Source organism: Poecilia latipinna, unplaced genomic scaffold, assembly GCF_001443285.1.
Source record: "Poecilia latipinna isolate Pla-1442-1.1 unplaced genomic scaffold, P_latipinna-1.0 Scaffold59, whole genome shotgun sequence".
NCBI lineage: Eukaryota > Metazoa > Chordata > Actinopteri > Cyprinodontiformes > Poeciliidae > Poecilia > Poecilia latipinna.
The window spans coordinates 276,543-299,777 of NW_015112675.1; the positions used below are offsets into that span (position 1 = coordinate 276,543).

Below are 23,235 nucleotides of genomic sequence, written 5' to 3' on the forward strand. Positions count from 1 at the left end.
TTCTTGGTTAATGTCAAGTTGTCATAACAAAGACATTTTGACTAATGTCAACTTTGTATTAAAAGTATCATAATTTACCGAATGATGCTTTATGACAACAGTCATAAATATTCTTGAAGGCTTATTCATGTTCATAACAGGTGTTTTTGACAGTGTCATGTCAGTCTTATTCAACCCCCTTCAAATAAAGTGTTACCATATAATTTATCCCAATTAGGAACTTGCTAAACGTAGTATAATGAGCTCATACGTATTCACTTGGTTGCAATGCTTCAATACAATATGTATTGGACAAATTGATTAATTCAGATTTTTTTTTTTTTTTTTTTTGAGTAAATGCCTGCTACTCGGAGCTTAAGCCAGTTTTCTGAAACTGGGTCCAGGATGACAACAGTAAACAGTCGGACAGAACCTACAATGGGATAGTTGATACCGAAGCTGGAATGGCCCAATCAAAGTCCAAACACAAACCCAGTTGATTTGAAACTTTATAGTCACAGAAGCTCCACTGAATCTGACGGAACTGGGTAGTGTCAGGAACCACAAGATATTTCCTTTTTTGACATTAAACATTAAGCCACTACCTCAATTGTCTTAACCAATCGCATTTCACTCTACACATAGCGACAGGCAAAAGTAGCCAATCACAAAGGGGCATTAAAAAATGGGTGGGTCCTTAGCAAAACCTGTATATAAATGAAAAGGGGTTGGGTCAACACGTACAGTAGACCCTGTTGTTTTGGTGAGAACAGAGCGGTTGTTGAAGGTTATCGATAAATAGCAGAAACAGCATTCAGTTGTGTGTGTTTTTTTTTTTAATAATAGGCTCAGTAGCGTTTTTGCTGCTTTTCTGATCGAGTCGCTGACAAAAGAGCGACTTGATCCCCCCCGACAAAGATCGTTTTGTAAAATCAGGTCGAAAGGGATGCCGCTGCAGATAGACTCCGACGGACGCCAACTGTCTCTGGATTTAATCTCGTCGCATTTAATCGGGAAGAGCAGCTTCTCTATAAACTTAAAGAGCCTCAGAACGTCTCCCGCTCGACCGAGTGTTTCCGTAAGATACCACAGCTCAAGTTCACGGTATTAGTTTCGCGTTGAGGCTAAGACGGAAGAATAAATATTCAAGCTAGCAGCTAGTGTTAGCTGGTGGAAAAAACAAAGCGCGGATCGTTAATCCTCGTGAACCGCTTTGACAAAAGAGGTCGAGTTTCTAACGGTGCAGTCGACTGCTACGAGGTTTAACCTTCTTATCTCTGCCTGTGTGGAAGAAAATTTGTTGGTAAGTGAATTAAAATCGATGTGTTGAACCAGGAAGACTGTGTGTGTGGGGGAGGGGCAGTGTTTTCCGTTAGAGGAAATAATGTTTTGGTCTGTAATTTATCCAAGGGGGGCGCTGCTGCGCAGTTCTGTCTTGTTCGTTTCTTTTTCTGTTCACTTAATCGGCGCTATTTGTGAATAAAACTGTACTTGCTCATTTACATAAGGTTTATAATGTCATCTTAATGTATTTTTTTTTCTACCCCAGGCTGCCATGAAGCTGTTGGAAAACTCCAGCTTTGAAGCCCTCAGTTCCCGGCTGTGTGTGGAAACAGGGGAGTCCCGTATCCTCGGCAGGTAAATGAGTCCCTCCTGGAGTAATGCTTTAGCCCTTCAGTGTGGAAGTGGTGACCGAATATGAGTGATTATTTGTGTAACAAGCAATTTAAAGGGAAATGTTTATATGATCAAACTTATTGGGATTTTTATCACATTGCCAGAGAGCAAGACTTTCAGAAGATAACGTGAAGGCAGAGTACACATTACTTTCAGTTTTTATCCAATTAGACTTTAAATTTGTCATTGAAAATGCTGGATTTGGAACTGTTGGGAGTTTTTTGTTTTGTTTTGTTTTTTGGAAAGTTGAATTATGTTGTGCATTGGACACAAACGTAGCTAGAGCCCAACTTTTCCCAGTTTTTCCTCAACCATTTTCCAGTTGACCCCGACTCTGTTTTCTGGATGCAGAGAGTAAATCCTCACGGTTGCACTTCTGACTTTTTAGCATAAAGCATTTGAAGGGAGCAGTCCATATTGTGCATTTCTCTTGTGCAGCAAAAAAAAAAGTTTTCCCTTTTTGACGTCATGGAACAGAACTGCCAGCAGACGCAGAGATCACTGACCCTGTGCTGAATTGGCCTTCTACAGATTACACAATTTGACTAAAGTGTTTTACTACTCTACAGGCCTCCTTTCAAAGCTCGCGTCGAAAGTTCACCGATGATGTTCTTGTTATTTAGTCTGCAGACTGTAAACCATATCAGTGTGCCTCAGGTTATGCAACCCTCGCCTCCCAGCTGGGCCTTGCAGATACAGCTAAAAGGAGTGTAATTACATAAACTCCAGTGGGCTGTGCAGCTATGCAGTTTTGCTGCGTGGGCTGGTGAAACTGAGCGGTGCGGTGGCCGTGGCCTGGGTTGACGCAGATCACTGCGTTCTGTGGTTATTTTGGAGGCCGTTGTTAAGCCGGCCCGAGTGTTGACACACTCGTTACACGAGAGCCGAGTTCTGCTGGTGTTTCAGCCAGACTGGAGGAGTCTTTCAGCGCAGGACAGCTGTAGCGAAGAACGGATTCAAGTTCAGACGAGCTGAAGTGACATAAGTATTTGCTTATCCGTAAGGGATTGAGGTGCAAAGGGCTTCACAAGGTAGCAGGGAAAGTAGGTGAAGCTCACTTGCTTCGGTAAATAAGTAGCTTTACCATTAATGAATGCATGAGCCCCCTTCATTACACATGCCCGCTGCCTACTCCTGTGTCTGAATGGCTGAGTTGTTGCCAGCAGGATTCAAGCAGAAGGTCAGCTGTGTTGTGTTGTGCTGGGAATACCAGTGCTGCTATTTCCACTCTGTGTCCCTCGGACGTTACTATAATTAAAGCCGTCAGAATCTGGGAGGATCTTCACACTCGCTCTATCCTTAGCCGTGGCACCTTGTGTAACCTCAGAGTGCACCGGAGGAAAATAAACAACTGCCGTCTGCTGCCCGCTGATGTCTGACCCAGATACGCGAGCGCAGGAGACCTTTGACGGCGACTGGCGAAGGTGTTTGTGTTGCCATGGCTTCCCGAGGATATCCAGAGCTTGATAAATAGTCCAAAAACACACTTAATGGATTTGACGTGATAGTAGTTCACAACAGAACTGGAAGGAAAAAAGTATATGTGGCTTTCAGTGTCTTAAATCCTCAGGAACTCCAGGTCAGAGTTGCAGAAATGATGGACTGTGCACAAAGGCAGGACCTTTCTGAAAGAAATGTGTGTAAAGACCTGAAAAAAAACAACCAGAGCTACAATAGAAGGGTTTACAATGAAACACATTCATTTTAGAATGGCTTGGTCAAAGTCTAGACCTAAATCCAATTGAGAATCTATGGCAAAACCTAGATATGCTTCTATAATTGCAACCTAAAGCATGTTTAGTTGGATGTTAATGTTATGGCTTTTTACTTTGCTAAATATTACGGTGCTATTATGCGTCAAATGATCCCAATAAATTAAAAAAAAACATTACAATAACAATCTTTGTTATTATCGCATGTTTTCATTTGATGCATTAAAGATTGTTTTTTTTTTTTTTTTTTACTCCTGTTGTCCTGCAGGATCGAGAGCTACTCCTGCAAGATGGCAGGAGACGATAAACACATGTTTAAGCAGTTCTGCCAGGAGGGGGAGCCACACGTCCTGGAGGCCCTTTCTCCCCCTCAGTCCACCAGCGCCACCAGCCCGTCTCAGTAAGCACAGCAGTCCAGTTCAGCAGAAACCAGGGAGAGCAACGGGGGGAGTATTTAAGGGATGCCGACCACTGTGTTTTTGTTTGGTAGGCTGGGGAAGAGCAGCGAGGACGGCGAAAACCCTCTGAGCGACAAGGTGTGCAGGAAGACTCTGTTCTACCTCATCACCACGCTCAACGAGTCCTTCAGGCCGGACTACGACTTCAGCGCCGCCCGGGCCCACGAGTTCAGCCGAGAGCCCAGCCTCAACTGGGTGAGCGCTTCTGCCGCCGCAGGAGGTGCGACTGCTCTGAAAGTACGACGAGACGTCGCTAAGCCGTAGTTTTCTCCTCAGGTGGTGAACGCGGTGAACAGCAGCTTGTTCTCATCGGTGGGAGAAGAGTTCAACTCCGTGGGACCCGAGCTGTGGAACGCCATCGACCAGGAGATCAACCTGCAGAGCTGCGACATCTACAGGTCGGAGTTCTGGCGGTTTACGACGCGTAAGGGCACCGTTCTGACAGCTGGGAGTCACTTTTGTTTCTCCTTGTTTCTCAGCTACAACCCAGATCTCGATTCTGATCCTTTTGGTGAAGAGGGGAGCCTCTGGTCCTTCAACTACTTCTTTTACAACAAAAAACTGAAGAGGATCGTGTTCTTCACGTGTCGCTCCGTCAGGTCTGTGCCAGTAAGCATTGCTTATTAAACCTGCCACCTAGTAAAAAGTTTAGTTGCTTTTTTTTTTTTTCTTTTAAAGGGCTCCCAAAACAGACCAGAGATTTCTTTGTGTGCATTTGGATCAGTGATGTCAGAAAAGGCACGAGATTTGAACTGATTAGGCAGAATTTTGAACAATGTAGTGGATGAATCAGAGATGAACATATTGGCCAATTTTCCTCTTATTGACTCAGATTAGTGTTCCGCAGGTTGAAAAGTTAATTATTTTTTTCTTTTTGCTGTATTACCTGCAAACAAAGCCAAGAATCTCCATCATTTCACTGGAACAAAACTCAAAAAGGTTTAAGCGACATTACACGGAGGATAAAATAGGATGTTGTCTAAATCGACTTGATTAGTTTCCTTCTGCCTCGTCACCAGCATAAAGCACTGAAGCTTGTTTTGTTTGGGGTTAGGCTTTATCTTTATTTGTTCAGCAACAAATCGAGGAAAAAATGTTCTTAAAAATGTATATAGTAGAACAATAATACGTAAAGATGGATCTTGCTCAAAGATTCAAAACCATTGTGATTATTTACAGTGTTCTTAGTGGCTACGGCCGAGGTTCCCTCGACAACGAGCTGGACATGGAGCTGGAGGACGAAGAAGAGATGGACGGCTTCACCGAAGAAGGGTGAGATTAATCACGGCTTAAGATGTGGGTTTTTTTTTTTTTTGTGTGTGTGTGTTTGTTTCTTTCCCAACTTAACATTTTTGAATTTCTTCCTCAGGTTCCCCAGAGCTCTGTGTGTGTAGATCCCAGATCTGCAACCTCCAAAGATCACCCGTACCCGTACTCCTGTTGTTCTTTGTCCTTTTTTTGTGTGTGTGTCTGTGTGTGTGTGTGTGTAAAATCCATGGGAGTTTTGCTGCCTCATCCAAAGGCGTTTTGTTGTTTGGGACTGAAGCATGTTTGGTCGCTTTCAGTCCAACAGCGAACTCTGCGGCCACAAAAGTGGTGGACGTTTTAATAAAGGCGCCCCACCGCAACGAGAAGTTCCTTTTACCACCTACAATATATCATTTTTGACCCGTGGGCTCTTCTGTACATGTTTTGTTTTTCCCAAAGACTTTGTCATGGGCGCTTGAGCAGAAGTGGATTTTATGGCAGAGAAAGATGCAAAAGACTGCCAGAGAGTTTGGTTGTGTTCCAGATTACACCAGCACCAGTGACAACAAACATTTAAGTCTGGACTGAGCTGAGTTGATCGGAAGGCAGACGGAACTGAATGGACAGCCGATTTTGTCTTCAATGTCTTTTTATGTGTGAAAGTGATGTTAATGTGAAATGTTTGACATCCTAAAAAAACCCTTTTTATTACTGAAACTTTATCTTAAGGTAGGTATTTACCGCAAGTTCTCATCTGTACCTGTTCTGACACTGAGGGGTTTGCATCTGGGCTGCAGCTTGGACAACATACCAACTTTTATTAGACGTTCACTGATATACACTTGTGATATGTTGGATTGAGTTTATTTTAACGCTCCATTCCTCAGTGCGTGTTCCTGCAGTGTTTTTTTTTTTTTTTTTTCATTTGCTCATCGCCTCATTGCAGTGGTTCTTTAACAAGTGAATGTGCAGTAAATTTTTCTCAGAACGTACCGACTAGACGTTTCAAAAACTGCACGGCTACTTTTGCGCTCATTAAAAGACGGGATTGGTTCAGCGTCCTTTTAAGACTACTGTGCCTTGTTTTGATTGGCCAGTGGTACAGACCCTAATAAATCGGTGTTTATATCTTAACGGCCTGAATTTCTTCTACCACAACATAACTGGAACAATGGAAGGTTTGGCTTCTAGGTTTATCTAGGAATGTAGTCAAAAGGTTAATTATACAGTAAATATTTATTTTGATTACTATGGTTTACAGGTAATGTATATTTGTTTTAATAGTATAAAGGAAATGCAATTTAAACAGTCTACGCAATCATAGTAAATGCTGAATATTAAACCATAAAAAGTCATAACATAATGAAGCAGACTGTGATATCTTGACGTTAAGTTTAGCGGAAGGAAACAATAACTTGCATTGCATAATCTTCTAGTCTTGTAAGAAACTTAAGTTTTGGGGTTTTATGAGAATCTCTAAAATGACCTTTAATAGTGTCATTTTTAATAATGTGCACCTCTGTGTTCCAAATAGTGTAATATCAGTGTGTGAAATATTCATTGATATTTTGGGAAAATGTTCTCAATAAATGTTAAGCGAATATATTCAGTTTTTTGGAATCTCACTGGAGCAGATTCACATGCCTGACAAGAGGATGGTGCACAGAACAATGAAAGTGTTCAGTATTGTGCATAGATGAAAGATGTGGGTGAAACTGATCCAACTCGACAAATCTCATTGCAGCACCGATTCAGAGCCGAGTTTTACCACAACAGCTGCTTGTAAAGATTAATGGTGAATCAGTGGGAATCAGCCAGGTTGGGTCATATTTTATAGATGCATCCTTTGACATCTCATCAAGATACTCTCTCATCTACATGGATGAAGTAGGAGTTTATCACTCATGCTGGTGGATCTGAGCAAAACGGTTTCATTCTTTGAAATTTGATTTTGTTAAATTTGTCAGTTTTGAGTTTTTTCCCCAGGCTTTATTTCTTAAAATATGCTTTTCGTTTCATCTTTTCCCTGCAATTCCTTGTGTCCTCTTTGTGCTCTAGTGCACATCCATATGTAAAGTGTACAAACCTTAGAAATATCTGCCATTAAACTCTGTACTTCAATGTAAAATTTGAAACTGATAATTATGAAAATTGAGTCTTTTAAAGGAAATATTCCTGTAAAGACTCAGGAACCCTCCACTGTGTAAAGTGTACCTACCTGGAACGCTAACTAATGTACCGACGGAGGACTCGCTCCCTTTAAAGGATGACGGAACACTTTTTCAAAAACAACTGTTTAATGAAAAAACAAATGCAGTACATGATGCGGACGAGATGTCAGCACTGCACGTGACCCGTTTCCTCGCTTTGTGAGCTCCAGGTGGAAGCCTCACTGCCGCAGAGTTCAACTTCCTGTTTATCTGGCCGCCTGACGATTCAGGCTCACTGTAAGCCGTGCACCTCCAAATTTGACCACGTCTGAACTTGTATAACAAGTTCTCAAAGTGGCACGTGCATAGATGCGATGGTAAAGGATTCATTTGACAAGCCGGAAGAGGAAACGAATCGGGCGGACTAGAGAGGTTGAGTTAAGGCTGAACGTCAAGTACCAGAGCTGAAACGTTGAGTCGGTACCATCCTGCCTGCCGCCGACCACCGAACCTTGCAGTGCAAGCAGTTTCCTGTAAACGCTTGGCACCCGTTTCATAGTGGCTTCTGCCGATCCCTTTGTTTAAATTGTACAAAAAACAGTTCCAGAGAAAGATGGAGTAAAATAAGCCTACAAACTAACCTCTTAATCACTAAAATGACTATAGAGCAAAACTAAAATTAAATAACTCAATGCATTGTTTATAAAATGCTGAGAAATACTGTTAAAACCCAAGCTTCCACTTGCAGTCCAATTGATGTTTAAGTGATTTTTCATCTTCCAAATTTACCACGTCAACATTGGCTGGATCATTTATGGCAAAAAAAAAAAAACGGAGAAAAAAACAGGTTGGTTTAAAAACTCCAAATGAATGCGAGACATGATGACTGTAGCTTATGAACCTGAAACAAAATGTAACAAACATTTGTGCTTAGAATGAGGACCAAATAAAAACATTATTGTGTCAAATTAATAGAACATCTTAGTGTGAATATAATCATTGGAGCTGCTTTCATAATACTGTGTAACTCCTCTGGTTGACCTGAAGAAAGCTGCACCATATTAAAAAGTTCCCTTAAAGTACTCAGCTTGATGAGATGTAACGCGACATGATATGCATGTAGTGTAAATTGTCCTTGACTGACAACCTTCTTCACAGTCTTTGTTTTAGCTCCGACTCCACTAAATGATTCTGTGGTGGTCCGTCGGCGGCGGTGCTGCCTGTTGTTGTGTCACTGAAGACAAAAAAAAAAAGAAAAAAAAAAGGAAGCCAGTAAGGACAAAAATGGTGTGCCACCTCATTAGGGAGAGAGGTGCAGGTCGTCAGGCATTGATGGCAGGACAGGGGGGCTATCTGAGTCCAGCTCTGGAGGTCATCCATTCAAGGCCTTGACATAAACTGGAACAAACAAGAGGCGTAATGAGATTCAAGACCCAAAATCCACACGGGACTTTATTTTCAGACACATTTAGCTGCTTATGACAATGCTAGCATCTTGACTTGACTCGCATGGATAAACAATCACGTTCAAAGGAGACCGTTTAGTGGAAAAAAAAAAAAAAGCAACACCTGGTGGCTAACGACTCTTCTAGCGAGACAGATTCAAAGGCCTGCAGTTAAGCCCAAAATTCAACCTAAATCTGCCAGAGGTCTGAGAAAAGTGATCTTAACTTAATCACCAGAATCCTGAGTTGAATCTGTGGATGGGGTTTAAGTTTACAGTGATGGAAAGTGACATTCCAGAGGAAACGTGCAAACAGCTGGCTAGCCAAGCAATAAATAAATATGCTTTTTACATCATTTTATAAAACAACATTTTGGATGAATTAAAACTATAAATCTAACACAAGTATGAAAAATGTGGACTTGTGTAGTTTTTAAAAGCACTCTGTAACAGCTAAAATCTTCCTAAACTTGAACTTTATCGTTTTAACATGAATTTAATGTATTTTTGGGGATTTTATGTGACAATAGTACAATGGAATGGCAAACGTGTATTTTTCAAAATATTCTACAAACAAAAAGCCTGTAAATCCGGTAAGATTAGTTTGAGAGTGTCGGAATATCAAATTTCAAGTTTCCCCACAGATTCTCAGGAATGGTCCATTTTCACACAATACTTTCATTGCGGCTCTGGCTGTATGCTGCTTAGGGTTGTTGTCCTGCTGGGAGATGAGCCCAGACCCTTCTGGTCAGAACGGAATTTTATTTAGCGGCGTCATTCTAAAAAGGGGCTGAATGTATACTATGACCGTGTGATTTTTAATCAAACAAATAATAAAAGGAACATGGATCGCTTTCCTTCTGTTCCATTTTCTGAACAGGAGAGATCTTAAGCAATCATCTGGGACTGGTTTGTAAACCAGTAGACGGTCTCACCCCTCTCCTGTCAGAGCGCAGCAGGACTGGATGTGCCAGGGATGGTCTTTGATGGAGCTCAGGGTGAGGTATTTGGAGATCTCCGCTGCCGACATGCAGTCCTTCATGTCCTGCTTGTTGGCGAATATTAACACAGCTGCCTTCCGCAGGTCCTGGACGGGGACAATTCAGAGAACAATGCAGCTTAAATCACATCTTCTGATCTGCAAGTTCTTGACAACGGCGCAACTATGGCACAGAAATGACAACGTGAAGCTTATTTCCTTTCCTGGAGCGTCGCCCACCTCATGAGCCAACATCCTGTAGAGCTCCTCTTTAGAGATGGCCAGTCTCTCCCTGTCGGTGCTGTCCACCACCAGAATAATGAACTGCAGAGAGAGAGAAAAAAAATAAATAAATAAATCACAGAGCCACTTTTAAAGGAATTAAGTGCAACACGACTGGTGGGCATATCCAGTCGGCCGGACGCCTAACCCGACAACTTCTTCTGAATGAGAAATAGGAGCCTTCAATGACCGGAGACCAAAGAAATGTTTTGTAATGGAAAGAGATGGCATTAAAATCAAATCGACTCTAGAGGAGTTGCAAATGGGCTGACACGGTGTATTCAACATGTAAATATCACACCAATCATGAGGGGGTTGTAACATGACTACTTGACTTGAACAAAGGGATGGACACATTCAGGATGCAACAGGGAATCTAGAAAAACTTCAACCTAAATAAAGTTCATATAAAAGGATTCTCTGTGCCGATTTGAAAATCCGTGTGTTTGTTTTTAAGCCACTTCCAAGAGAAAGATGAACAAGGATATTTTCTGTTGACCTTCCTCATTCAAATTTTAAACCTTAGAGTTTTGTCACTGATGAGCACAAAGATCAGAATATTTTTCATAAATGACGTACCAAGATGTAATAAAAGCTTTTGTTAAACGCCTCCCATCGTGAGTGAAGTGTTGGTGGCGTTTCAGCATTGTCCCCAACACATCTGCCTCTCCTGTTCCGTTTTTTGTCCTTTTATATCCCCAAGTATTGCGGCAGCTGACCCCAACTTTGCCTCTGAGACAGACTCCTTTGTGATAAAGCTAACCCAGCTGACATCAGCGACCCCGGCTGCAGTCTGAGCTCTGAATGAACGCACCAGCTGCCACTCAGGAGAAGGAAACACGGAAGGCGAAAGTGCTGGGAAAAAAAAGTTTGGAACAATGCTGACCTAAAAAACGTAACGTGGTTCTCACCTCTGTGTTGGAATAATAGGTGTTCCAGGAGGACCTCAGCGATTCCTGTCCACCTATGTCCCACATCAGGAAGTGGGTGTTCTTCACCACTATTTCCTCCACATTGCTCCCAATGGTGGGTGATGTATGAACAACCTCATTCATCAGACTGTACAATAAAATAATAATAATAATACTAATAATAATAAAAAATAAAAGTTAAAGAATCAGTGGAAGCAGTGGAAAAAAATGTAGTTTATGTTTTCTGGATGATTTCAAAGATTGTACTTACAATTGGTAAAGGATGGTGGTTTTCCCCGCGTTGTCCAGACCCACAATAATCACCTTGTGCTCTGTGACAAAAACAGTGAACCAGGATTTGTTTTACGATCTGAGGAAAGACACAAACTGCACTGTTTGCTGTAACAGCACTACGTGGCAGAGGGGAAAAAAAACTAAATGTGATGTTTTCAGTCAACACAAAGCACCCCGCTCTCCCCTGACACCCACAGCAGTACATTTTAAAGAAAAAATAATCACGCTCTGAACTTCCTGTCTCAGTTTTCCCTGACATCACTTCTTACCATTCATAAGAACTACAGGGAGGATTTGGGCTGAATAAACACAGTAAGGGTGCCAACATGAACATTTCTGTCCCTCTGACTCGCAGAGGGAAGGAAGGAAGTTCTGCTGGTCAGGATGAACTATGCTCGCTTTTGCAGGATATACATTGTGTATTGCTTCCTTCGTGGCCTGCTACCATGTGTTGATGACAAGCAATGCCAGCAGATAAAATGTGTGCATGAACACAGAATCTCTCACCTGCTGTTTTATAAAGCTAAGACACGACGGGAACAGATTTTATTCTCATCTTCGACTATTTTCCAATCTTTGAAGTATTCTCCTGAACTCCCTGAACTCTCATATGTTCCTATGTTGCAACCACAAACTTGGACTTCATAGGGATTTTAGGTGAAAAAACACAAACTAGTGAAAATTTAAGTGGAAAGAAAATATATATAAATTTTACAAATAAAAAAAACTTTAAAAAAAAAAGTCTGTTATGTATTTTTTTTAAATCAGGAGGGTGAATCCCTTCCAAAGTCTGAAATTATTCTTTAGTCTCTTGAAATTCCCTTGACCCTCACTGTCACCCTGTATTTAGCTTTATCCGTCTCCTGATTAAGTAGGACCCCACAGCATGATGCCATCACCACTGTGTGGATGTTATGTTCTGAATGTGCAAAACAAAAGTTCAGCTGGAGTTTTCTGTGTATGCCACACCAAGAGTTCCTGTCGGTTCTTAGCCAATGCAAATTGATTAATCTTGCTTCCATACCATCTGACCTCAATGTGTTGCCATCTTCAAGCACGCTGTATGGGAGTTCTTTTAAGAATCCAGTCGAGTAAAATATTTTCCTTCAGGCACTTTCCTTGAGTCCAGTCGCACGTACCCGCTCTTGTTCTCACCTCCACTTCTTTTGTTTTCTTTGGAACCACCCAAAAGAAGCAGACAATATCTTTGCAGGAGTTTCAGAGAATCTGTAATGGTTTCATGTGAAAGCTTTGTGTGTGTGTGTGTGGCCATGTGCAACTACTTAAGGTCTCGCAACATAACTTTATTGATTTATGATTAAATCTGGAGATTTTTAAGCAGGAGGTTCATTAAAGCAGCTCGGAATAGTATTGCTTTTATTTCCCCAACACACACAATAAAACGACTCAACAACCACCATCAGAATACTGTTATTAAACGTAGCAACAAAGTATTTTGCAAAAATGAAACCGCTACTGATGCAAGTTACTGATTAGTTAATCTAAAGTTGACTAATCATATTGATCAACTAACAATTAACCAATAGGCCACCATTTTAAAAAAAAACAACAACAAAAAAACACGGTTGTTTTTCAATGTCGTTCCGGAAAGCAACAAGGGCTACGTTTTCATAATATGCTCGATTAAAAAAAATAAAATAATGAAAAGAAACAAAAACAAAAAACATTGTGAAACTTAAGGAGCTTGTCAAGTGTTTATTGTCAAGTGTTTATATTTCAAAACAGAGTCACATAAAGTGTATCTTGTATCCCATATCAACTCTATTTAGACAGTTTATCTTTCTCATTCTGGTATGGTGGTCAAACAAAGAAGGTCTAAGCGAAAGTTATTAATTGATAGAAAATAATTTTGAGCTAATAAACCAATAATCAACAATTAATCACAAATCAATTGTCTGCATCCCTAGAAACATCACGCCCTACCCCAAAAACAGTCAATTAGCAGTAGTTCTTATGAAATTGGAGAGAAATTAGATTTAAATTGTCTTCAATGTCAAATAACATGACCAATATAATAACTGTAAAAATACCTACTTCATCACTGCCATGATCTAAAGTCACAGAGTATTGTGATTTTATTTTGCTCTGTTTTAAAACGATGCCGTTTTAACAGGCTAATCTTAACTGGGTAAGTCGTTGAGGAATTTAGCAGGCGACTGCAGTCAGATTAACATACATGCTGCTTTTAGATCGCCACCTGTCAAGTTGAAAATTTCCTAGTTGGACTGAATATCTTGATAAGTGAAGGAAGAGTGTAGCAGCTCACCAGCAGTGGGCATGTAGGGGGAAATGCTTCGTTATGTTATCTTCCATACAAGTAACAGACAGCTTAGGTGACTGTGGTGTCACATTAAAAGGACAAGGCTCAAGCCATCTTCAATTAAACATTTTTCTTCATTATAAAACCACAGTCCTTCTTAAGAAAATAACAGATTTAGGGCTTGCCCACATCACAATGAACTATGTAATAACGTGTGAGCAAAGTTTTAAAAGACTTCATTAAAAAAAGAAAAAAAAAAGTTGTAGTGTGTAAACAGAGCATATTAGCTGTGTTTGTACACAGCTAATATGCTGGTATCATCGTCACTGGGAGGATCTTGGAGTTTCTATCTTTTATGTCAACTTATTCGGGCCAGGAAAAGCGTTCAAGTTAATTTCAAAACTGTAATAAAACCCAGTACTATCCGTTTTTCGATGGAGTGGAGCACTGTAGAAAATTTGATATAGCTCATCAAACTCTTAGAAAGCCCATGATAAGTTATGCAATGCTTTGTGTCCTGGATAGTGAACTAAAGCTGATTGACAAAATGGATAAACTGAGGCAGGCTCTCTTACTTAATGTAATTATGTCGTCCACTACGTGATAAACAGATTAAGCGCCGCAGTGGTGGCTCGGATGGACACGTTGAGAGTTTTAGTTGTTGTTTTGTCACTTAACCCGAACAAAGAAGAGGACAACTCAGAGCCGAAGAGATGCGTGGCGAGATAATTCACCCCTTCAATCTGTTGTTGCGGCTCTTGCTGCTCACTTCAAGCTAACGGGCTTCCATTATCTCCGGTAGACTTGAGCTCGCAGTGAACCGTAACAGTGTGATTACTATTTTTTTTATTTATCCCCCCCGCCCCCCTACCCATCTCCAAACACGACATCTACCTTGGTTGCAGAAGTAGCTCCACAGTTTTGCGAAAATCAGGCCCATCGTTCTGGTCGGTTTCGGGGTGGTCGGCTAACAGCAGCACTTTAGCTTCTCTCCGCTCCCTGGTTGTCCACACCGTGCGGCGGCGGTCCGAGCCTGGCTGCGGTAGATAAAGACTAACTGCACATTTTCTCTGCAACAAAGCGCCTTCCCGAAAACAAAGACTCCATACGCGTCCGTTTCGTTAAAATATACCAAACGGGAGGATGAATAACGTAATGTAATAAATAGTTACTGAAAAAATGCAAGACACAACAAATCGGACAAACGGCTGTTAAACGGAAAGATACGTCCACACAGCTGGGTAGGACTTCTGCCAGTTAGCTGGTCGCAGAAGAGCAATCCCGACTATTCACTTGTCAGCGTGTTACGTAATGACGTAACACTACTTACGTTTGATTCCACCCCCGCCCCTTCGTCTATGTTCGGTTTTTACAGTCAAAACCACATTTTAAAACATATTGATGCAACTTTGTATCTAAGTATTGAAATTGAAATTAAATTAGTATTTTTTTTATATTTTGAGTAAATCTGAATCTATTTGACTATAGTTTTATTTTTAATTAAAATATGAAAACATACTTTCTGAATACTAAACCACGATATTATTATTATTATTATTATTATTATTATTATTATTATTATTATTATTATTATTATTATTATTATTATTATTATATGTAAGTACATTCAGGAATGCGTTGAAACTAAAACAGGCTTTAAAACTTTTGTAATACTACAACAGAAGGGGGGTGAGGGGGATGATTTTTGCCATGTGACTTTCTCAGTGACGTATGCGGAAGTAGTAGTCTAAACAACCAGATCAGAACCATGCCGTAAGTATGGAATTACAAATTTTGGTAAAGTTTATCTGCTTAAAATCAGTATGAATGCTAATTTTATGAATGTTCACAAAAAGTTAACTTGCTAAATAGGTCAGAGGTGTCGGTTGTTATATCATTACCTTAGAGCCCATTTATTTTTTACAAAAATCAACATAACCATTGAACATGGTTTTTGAATTGTGTATTGGGAGTCATTAAAAGCAGGAGTCATTTATCACAGTCAAGTCTCTGATAGATTGCCAGAAAAGTCTCCAGTCAGTGATGTTTATCAGTATTTCATATATGTCTAACAGCATTTTTGTTCAGTTTCTGTTAACAGAATCACGTCGCAATGCACTTAGGAGAAATGTCAGTCTTTCCAAAAATCTCCCTGAAGCCAGAAGTGACAGGATATCTTAGAAATGTCTTCCTAAACAAAGAGGTAAGTATTTCTTGGAAACAGATTATAATTTTGAGTTGTGAGCTTGAGCACTCTATGTCATAGTTGTGTTTTGTTTCTTATTTTTGCATAACATTCTTCTTGCAACAACACATGCCACAACTGCCATCTTATGACATCTTATAACTGATGAGTCGTTTGCATAACTGTTTAATATTTCTCTGTGTCTTTGTTTTGCAGAATTGTTTAAATTCAGTTATATTGTTGGTCTTTTAAGCACAAAACTGCCTGTTTAAGTTTATGGAACATTATCTCTGTCTGATTTAATTCCAGACTTTGACTAGGCCATTCCAAAACCTTTATTTTGTTTCTTGGAAACATTCAGATTTAGAGTTGCTTGTGCGCTCTAAATCTGCTGTAGGATAATGTAGGACCATTATCCTACAGCAATATCAAAGTACACATGAGCTTAAGGTCATGAACTGATGGCCCAAATGTATTAGGAATCATTAATATTTTTCTTGGGGATTGTGAGGTGATTGTATGTTTTTTTTTGTTAGAGTTCTTTTTAGTCCTTCCTGGATAAGTTTTCAGTGCACTCTTGGGAGTAAGTTTTATAGCTTGCTACTCTGGGAAGGTTAACCTTTGTCCATGTTTTATCCATTTGTGGATAAAGGATGCAAGAAATTTTCATTGTGAAAACTCGATGCAATTATTCAATGGACACCTGCTAAAATCTGCATTTGTTATTATTTCTATACTTAAAACATCAGTTGGCCATTGTAGAAGGACCAAAGAGGCATCTCTGCCTCTCAAGCTGCAGATTGCAGACCATTAAGCGACAAGGTTGACATTTAGATACAATGAAATTTTCCTGCTGGATAAAGCACACTAGCGTTTAGTAAGTAGCCTGACCTCGATCCCATTGAAAATGTACTGGACTATATTAAAAACTCTGAAACCGTGCTAACCCATTGAACTACCTGTTCTGAAAATGAAGTGTTTCTCATGTTGGCTGTAAATTGCTCAGGTTTTAGCTGCTGTGGGTCCCCAGGAGGCAGAAAGTCGTTTCCAGAAGCTGCTCACATGTTTATCTCACCCGCCTTCTTCCACGTGTGCGCGAGCCAGCACTCACCTGGCTCCTCTGGAGGACATCAGGCTCAGTCTGGAGGAAGAGCTCAAGAAGGTGAGCAAAGAGAATTTACGTGCATTATGTTTTCACTAGAGTCACAGATGAGAGACTTATTTTTATTTCCGAAGCAGCAGAAATGCGGCTCGTCAGCAGAAGAACCGTCTGTGCAGATTGCGCCACACCCACGTATCACAGATGTGCTGCTGCTTCCTGTTGACGGCCCGAGGTATGCGAGGAATGGCGGGACATAATTCCGAATGTCTCTGCAGCTCACACTCAACGCGAACCCAAAACCTCAGCTTGGAAATCAAATGAGTAACTGTAGAAATACATGTAAGAAATGCATGTGTTCCTCTGAATCCTCAGGGCGGTGGAGCGGCTGAGCTCTGAGCTGGTGGTGGACGCTCAGTGTGGCAGCGCCGTACTCAGAGGAGCTCACGTCTTCGCCCCAGGGATCGTCGCCAGCCCCAAGTGTAACACAGCTGTATTTAATATCACTTCAACTGTCTTTCTCGCGTCCTCCAGCAGCCCTTCATGTTGTGTTTTTGTCTTCAGACATGAAGGCGGGAGACATGGTGTCGGTCTTCTCCGATTTAGAAGGAAGGTGCACTCGTGGAGCGACAAGATTCCAGGGAAACAAGGTGTTTGTGGGGAACGGAGTTGCCGAGATGGATCGCTCGGCCATCTTCGCCACCGAAACCCCGGCCAGGTGGTTGAATGTTTTTTTTTTTTTTTGTTGTTTTTTTTTTAACCAGCAGCAAGCCAAGAAAGTTTCAGGATAATGTGACTGATATGAGAAGATGATTGCGGAGAAACTCTGTTGGGTTGAGATTTTACTGTAGATTTAAGTGCATCTAGAATTTCATAAGAGCTCTGCCTAAAATGTCTTAATATTTGGGCAGTGATTCTGTACAAATTAAAAACACTATCTTTTTTTTTCAGATTTCTATCTGTAAAATGATCAAAAAAGGATCATCTACCTTCCACTTTACAATTACACACTCATTTATTTTCATGAAGCTTTTCATATTTATCTGGTACTTTTTACACTACTTTTCTCCTCTAGCTACTAAAACAAGTTATCTTTTAACAGAAATAAAATAATAAACTTAAGTGTAATCATTCTTTAGATGTAAATAAATAAATGGCATTTTTGTTGCTGTCTGGTCTTTAGCTGTTTTCACTGTTTATAACTCAGAGAGTTTTTTAATAGAAAACTGAGTTTATTTTAATTTTGCTTGACAGCACATTTCAAAGCCGTGAAACAGCCTTTATAACTGTTTAAGGAGGAAATGTAATTTTTTGCTATATCCAAGGAAATGAATACTAGATTCAACACACTTCATCAGAAAGCAGAAGTGTTTACATCTGTACACCAGTGCTCATAAAGATCTCTATGGCGACGTGTGTTTCCAGAGGTGTGGGTGTTCGGATGGTGGATCCACTTTACAAGAGTCCCTCCTTCGACGGCGTTCTGCCCAGCATGGTGTTCCTGCAGGTATTTCTGCCAGAGCCTTTTAAAGCGAGGATGATAAATTGGTCATCTGATAAACTCAGACAGAGTACAGACTTTATTTAATAAAGCCTATTAACTTTCTTTTCACCTGTTGAACCTGCTCTGCATAATCTGCTAACATTGCCTTTTTCTTTTTTTTTGCAGAACCTTCCCTCTGTGGTGGTGGGGCATGTGCTCGCGCCCCAACCTGGAGAGCGGATCTTGGATATGTGTGCTGCCCCTGGAGGGAAGACGTGCCACATTGCTGCCCTCATGGGGGATAAGGTGCTGTGATAGTTTTTGATGTGGACTCTTTAAGTTAAAAAAAATGTACCCTATACAACTTTCTGCTCTTCAACAAGTTTTCTGTTGCTTATATGCCAATGAATGAAGCGTGGGCGCCTCCTGCTTGTTGCTGATATTTTAGAGAGTGGGTAATTGGCTTTGTGTGGGGCTTCACACTTTTGTGCCTGTTTATTTATTCTTTTTTTTTTTTTTTGCTTTTATGACAGTTTCAGCACATGCTTTTTGAAATATATGTTTCTTGTAGTGACGCTCCTGTTTTCTAGAAATAATTAAAAACATTTTCACACAATTAGAGTGTACAGTTATTAGAACTGAAGTCCTCCTCGACTGTCCCGCACAGGGAGAAGTCGTGGCCTTGGACAGAATCCGAAATAAGATCGACCGCATTCGTCAGAACGCACAAACGCTGAGCTTGCAGAGCATCAAAGCTTTCCGCTTCAACAGCACTCAGGCTGTTAGTGACGAGCCAACACAGGAAGCTGAAGGTAAAAAGCATGACATCTGTAATCCTCTTGTGTGTGTTTCTGGTTGAGTTAAATAACCAGCAGTGTACTTCTCCCATCACTCCAGGACCTCCTTTCCCTCCGGAGAGTTTCGACCGGGTTCTGCTGGACGCTCCTTGCAGCGGCCTGGGTCAGCGACCCAACATGGCCAGCACCTGGAGCCTGAAGGAGATCTGCTCCTACCCGCCGCTGCAGCGCAAGTTGTTTCAGGCTGTAGGCCTTACCACACACAGATACAACACTCCTGTCGTTTACTCATTTTTACCTGTAGAGGACAGCATTGGACACTAATCACGTTTAAGTGAAACAAAGAGGCTTCTGAAGAATACCATACATGTGTCCTTCTGGCTGAAAGAAGCAAACTCTAAATATATATATATATATATATATATATATATTTTTAAAGTCTGTTCTCAAGTTTTATTAAGATATTAGTTCTATAATATTAGTAATTAGATCCAGGCTACTTTTTGTAATTACATTTGGTGTCTATATAGAAAATAACTGCTCAGGAACCATTTTTCTCTTGACGCATGGGAAAAATGTCCTCTGTCCGTACGGGTAAGATGATTTCTCTGAAGATATATTCATCCAATCAAAGATATATTTGACAAGTGAGATTAAAACTATTTATAAGATGTTGAGACTTGGTTACCTTTAAGTCTTATGAAGCAAAGACATTTTAGGAAGTTTTTAGAATCTAAAGCAAGTATTTATTGCTTATATCAGCCATATTTTATTGATGTTCAAACATTTGTTTTTGTGATAAAACTATTGTTTCCTTCTGATGCTTGTTAATTTGTGAAATTTCCCAACTCCTGACTGAGGGGAAAACTGTGAAAATTATGAGTAAGGGTATAAAATTACTCAAAATATTGGCTGGTTTCTTAAATTTAGCCGACTATAAAAAGTATTTTTAAGTAAACATTTAAGATTTTCAATGCTCCCAACAAGCTACAGTTAATTGCAAAATAATTAAATTTTTTCACAATCTGTTAGATTACAACAGGGATATTTGGTGGGGGATTTTTTTTTTTTTTTGTGACAGCACAAAATAAAGTAATGCATAATTGAGAAGACACAAAATTTCACCTCCAAATAAAATGTGGTTTAATACTTTAACGTGCCTCTTAACTTGTAACTGTCTAATTTAATCTCATTACAAGTACAGCAGTTGTCTACAGTTGTCAGTGGTTTGTTAGAGGACATAAATGAATAAACAGTAAAGACTGATGAGAAGAAAGCTCTTGATAAAAGACAGCCATGAAAAGTCTTTTTGATACAAAAAAAGTCTTCATACATAAAATTTCACATAAATATTGGGGAGTAAATGCTCTGCTCACATGAGATTGTCATTCAACTTTTTTGCCTACATATAAATGTTATATGTGGTTGAAAGCAAGATCCTTTCTGCCCACAAACATCAGCATCTACAAAACCTCTAGAGAAAATCGTATCAGTTGCAACATTTAATCTCCCTCTATTTTGAATTGAATTGAATCGGGGGGTCGTCTCTGCATAGGCGCCTCTGACGCTGTACGATATGATCTCTTTACTGTTAAAGAATTAGTCTTTGTTGCTGCAGGCTGTGCGGTTGTTGAAGAAAGGCGGAGTTTTGGTCTACAGCACCTGCACCGTGACTTTATCAGAGAATGAGGAGCAGGTAGCCTGGGCCCTCAGCACCTTTCCCTGCCTCTCTCTGCAGCCACAGGTAGAGTACTTTCACCGCATGGAAAGATTCAAAACCCAAAGATATGAGGAGATGCCACTGAAACTTCTCACCTCTCCCAGGAACCTCACATCGGTTCAGAGGGCATGCTGGGAGCCGGACTGTCACCTGAGCAGTTACGCCTCCTCCAGAGATTCAGTCCTGAGCTGAGCTGGGAGCAGACAGACACGACAGCGTCCCTCGCCCGCAGGGCAGACACCGACACCATCGGCTTCTTTATCGCCAAGTTCCTAAAAACTTGACCGGAGGATATGCTTTCTTGCACCCAGACACGGGGGGGGGGAAACTGTATTGCTTACACTGACACACTGTGTTTACTTTGATGGGCCATATAAAACGGGCAAACTCACTCTGGTTTACAGCATCTGCCTCTTAACAGCTGCTCTTTAAAACTGCAGGCCATGTAGGGATAAGCTTTACAAACACAGAGCAGGGAGAGGGAGGGAAACCGAAGGAGCACTAGCAAATGCAGCAGTAGCAGCGCGGCGGTTGCCATAACAACAGTGACGACACAGCTGCCATGGTGACAGTGGATTCAGGAAGTAGCTTACAGAAAGAGGTCAAAAGAGGTATTAACAATTCATTGGTGGTGCAGACAACCGGGATGTGTAATTAGTCCGTCTGATGCTCAGGTCTGCAGAGGCAAGTTATGTTGTGTTCACTTTTTGTCACACATGCGCACTGCCGTCTTCATTCAGTTTTTATAAACAGTGTGAAGATTTTTGCTCAGTACTGAGAAACTGAAGTACTTTTTTAATGCAATAAAAAAAAAAATTCTACCTGAAAAAATTAACTTATTCTGTCTTTTTTTAACAAAAAATTTATTAAAATTGCTGTTTACCATGGGCCACTAGGAGATTATGCTATACCTGTGTACAGTACTGACACAAATTTGACAAACTATGATCGAATTGCATTTAAAAAAAAATAGATATAACTATAGTCACTGCTGCTTAAATAATATGACACATTTTTTCTGGATTATTCTGATGTTAAAAATACACACGAAAAAGTCCATGTCCAACTGTTTTTCTGCTCTTCATAGCTTTGCACAAGCGTTTCGAGCAAGATAATTAGGTTATCAACTCTAATCGAGTCTACAGTCAGCTGCTTCTCAGACATGTCACTCGTAGCTTGCAAACTGTCGTTTTAAAACCAGTATGGTGTGGGTGGTGCTCCTTAAGTCTCCACACCACGACTGTCTGTGTTTTTTTTGTGACGAGAAGTGTTTCTAGACAGCCAAAATTGCCTCTCTTGGAACAAGTGTATGGGTTTGCTCTCAGCCAGCTGACTGGCTCCGAGACTGAGGTGTTGGAACATTTTTTGAAAAACATACCTTCAAATGTATATTTTGTCAAGTTTGTTATGCCCATCTCAATTTAAGGTCCTCTCAGTGCCTAAACATTAATCAAAGGCGGTCAAGAGTCTTCAAACAGTGAAACCACTCTTTAATTTAGCGCCAGATAGAAATCTCAAATCAGTTCATTATTCAGCAACATCATGGTTTTATACTTAAAGAGGTCACATTGGAAGGAATACCGTACTGCGAGCATGGTGTTTATATGGTGTTTTTGTTCAGTTTCTAGTGCAAATATTTTAGTACACTTGAAATAAGATGTTACCAACTTACAAGTAACTTTTCAGTAAAATAAAGGAGCTTGTTTAAGTCAATAATTCTTTAATATTGACTAATCGGCAGATTGTTTTTCACTTATTACGACATTTTACAAATGACAAAATCTGGCAGTGGAACTAGAACTTTTCTTTTTTATCAATATTAAAGACGTATTGACTTAAGACAAACTCCTATAGCTGGCCGAAAGTTACTTATAGGTTAGTTTTGTCTTATTTCAAGCGTAATAAGACACTACTTCCAGTGTGATGACGGCAAAAATAATTTTAAAAAGTACAACCCCGCCCCCCCACCACCCATGCACCCACTCCACTCCTTGACATAATGGTACATGAGCATTAGTCCCAGCACCCATATTGGAAAAAAGCCATGTCGATAGCCCACTAAATCAAGAATTCTGCTTTTGGGCTTAGATTACTGACTGACAAGGCCCCAATAGGCCTGTCCCTCTCCTGCTCCATACATCCACCCCTTGTGAACTAGACACCAAGATACTTAACTCCACTGTTTGAGCCATGGAAGGAACTGTAGCGACCTTAGACATTCTAAAACCTTTTATTTTAATCATATATTTTTATAATGAAATAACATTTTTAAGCAAATTGCTATTGCTCAATATGCATTGTATCCCTTTCTGTAAACATGGAAGTCACTGTGATAAGAGCAGCTTGACTGCTGACGTTTTTAAAAAGAGCCAATCAGCTGCACCCGCAGGAGGACTCGTCTGTGCAGATGGCAGATCTGCGTAAAGACGCGCCTTGCTATTTTAGACGCTCCATGTTGTCATTGATGTTGAGGTTGTCATGACGACTGGAGGCTGGGCGGGAAGGGCCGGTGAGCCTTGCTCAGTTGTTTTCTTTT

The 23,235-nt window shown here is 40.5% G+C and overlaps 3 protein-coding genes across 6 annotated transcripts; 2 read left to right on the top strand and 1 right to left on the bottom strand.

Annotated features, from left to right (window-relative positions):
- The first annotated feature begins 714 nt into the window (after positions 1-714).
- maf1b (MAF1 homolog, negative regulator of RNA polymerase III b) lies at positions 715-6,208 on the top strand. Of its 3 annotated transcripts, none has more exons than XM_015056113.1 (8): positions 717-1,282; positions 1,529-1,617; positions 3,637-3,768; positions 3,859-4,021; positions 4,103-4,224; positions 4,306-4,425; positions 5,006-5,098; positions 5,196-6,208. In XM_015056113.1, exons 2-8 carry the CDS (start codon positions 1,535-1,537, stop codon positions 5,218-5,220), a joined length of 738 nt encoding a protein of 245 aa, XP_014911599.1. In that variant the 5' UTR covers positions 717-1,282; positions 1,529-1,534; the 3' UTR covers positions 5,221-6,208. The 3 variants fall into 3 exon arrangements, with proteins under 3 accessions (XP_014911613.1, XP_014911599.1, XP_014911605.1); XM_015056119.1 differs by lacking the exon at positions 717-1,282 and adding an exon at positions 1,363-1,371; XM_015056127.1 differs by lacking the exon at positions 5,196-6,208 and having other exon boundaries at positions 715-1,282; positions 4,306-4,435; positions 5,006-5,095.
- Positions 6,209-7,352: 1,144 nt separating this feature from the next.
- Positions 7,353-14,723, bottom strand: arl8 (ADP-ribosylation factor-like 8). Its single transcript, XM_015056133.1, has 6 exons — positions 14,310-14,723; positions 11,112-11,172; positions 10,841-10,988; positions 9,888-9,971; positions 9,604-9,755; positions 7,353-8,622 (listed from the first exon to the last, which is right to left on the bottom strand). The coding sequence occupies exons 1-6, from the start codon at positions 14,353-14,355 to the stop codon at positions 8,574-8,576; spliced, it is 540 nt and encodes a 179-aa protein (XP_014911619.1). The 5' UTR covers positions 14,356-14,723; the 3' UTR covers positions 7,353-8,573.
- A 362-nt stretch (positions 14,724-15,085) lies between these two features.
- Positions 15,086-21,530, top strand: nsun6 (NOP2/Sun RNA methyltransferase 6). 2 transcript variants are annotated; one of them, XM_015056096.1, is made up of 12 exons: positions 15,086-15,188; positions 15,504-15,618; positions 16,607-16,762; positions 16,837-16,934; positions 17,075-17,181; positions 17,264-17,417; positions 18,125-18,206; positions 18,369-18,488; positions 18,850-18,994; positions 19,080-19,225; positions 20,598-20,723; positions 20,804-21,530. In XM_015056096.1, exons 2-12 carry the CDS (start codon positions 15,529-15,531, stop codon positions 20,981-20,983), a joined length of 1,404 nt encoding a protein of 467 aa, XP_014911582.1. In that variant the 5' UTR covers positions 15,086-15,188; positions 15,504-15,528; the 3' UTR covers positions 20,984-21,530. The 2 variants fall into 2 exon arrangements, with proteins under 2 accessions (XP_014911582.1, XP_014911590.1); XM_015056104.1 differs by having other exon boundaries at positions 15,087-15,188; positions 16,840-16,934.
- Positions 21,531-23,235: the final 1,705 nt, after the last annotated feature.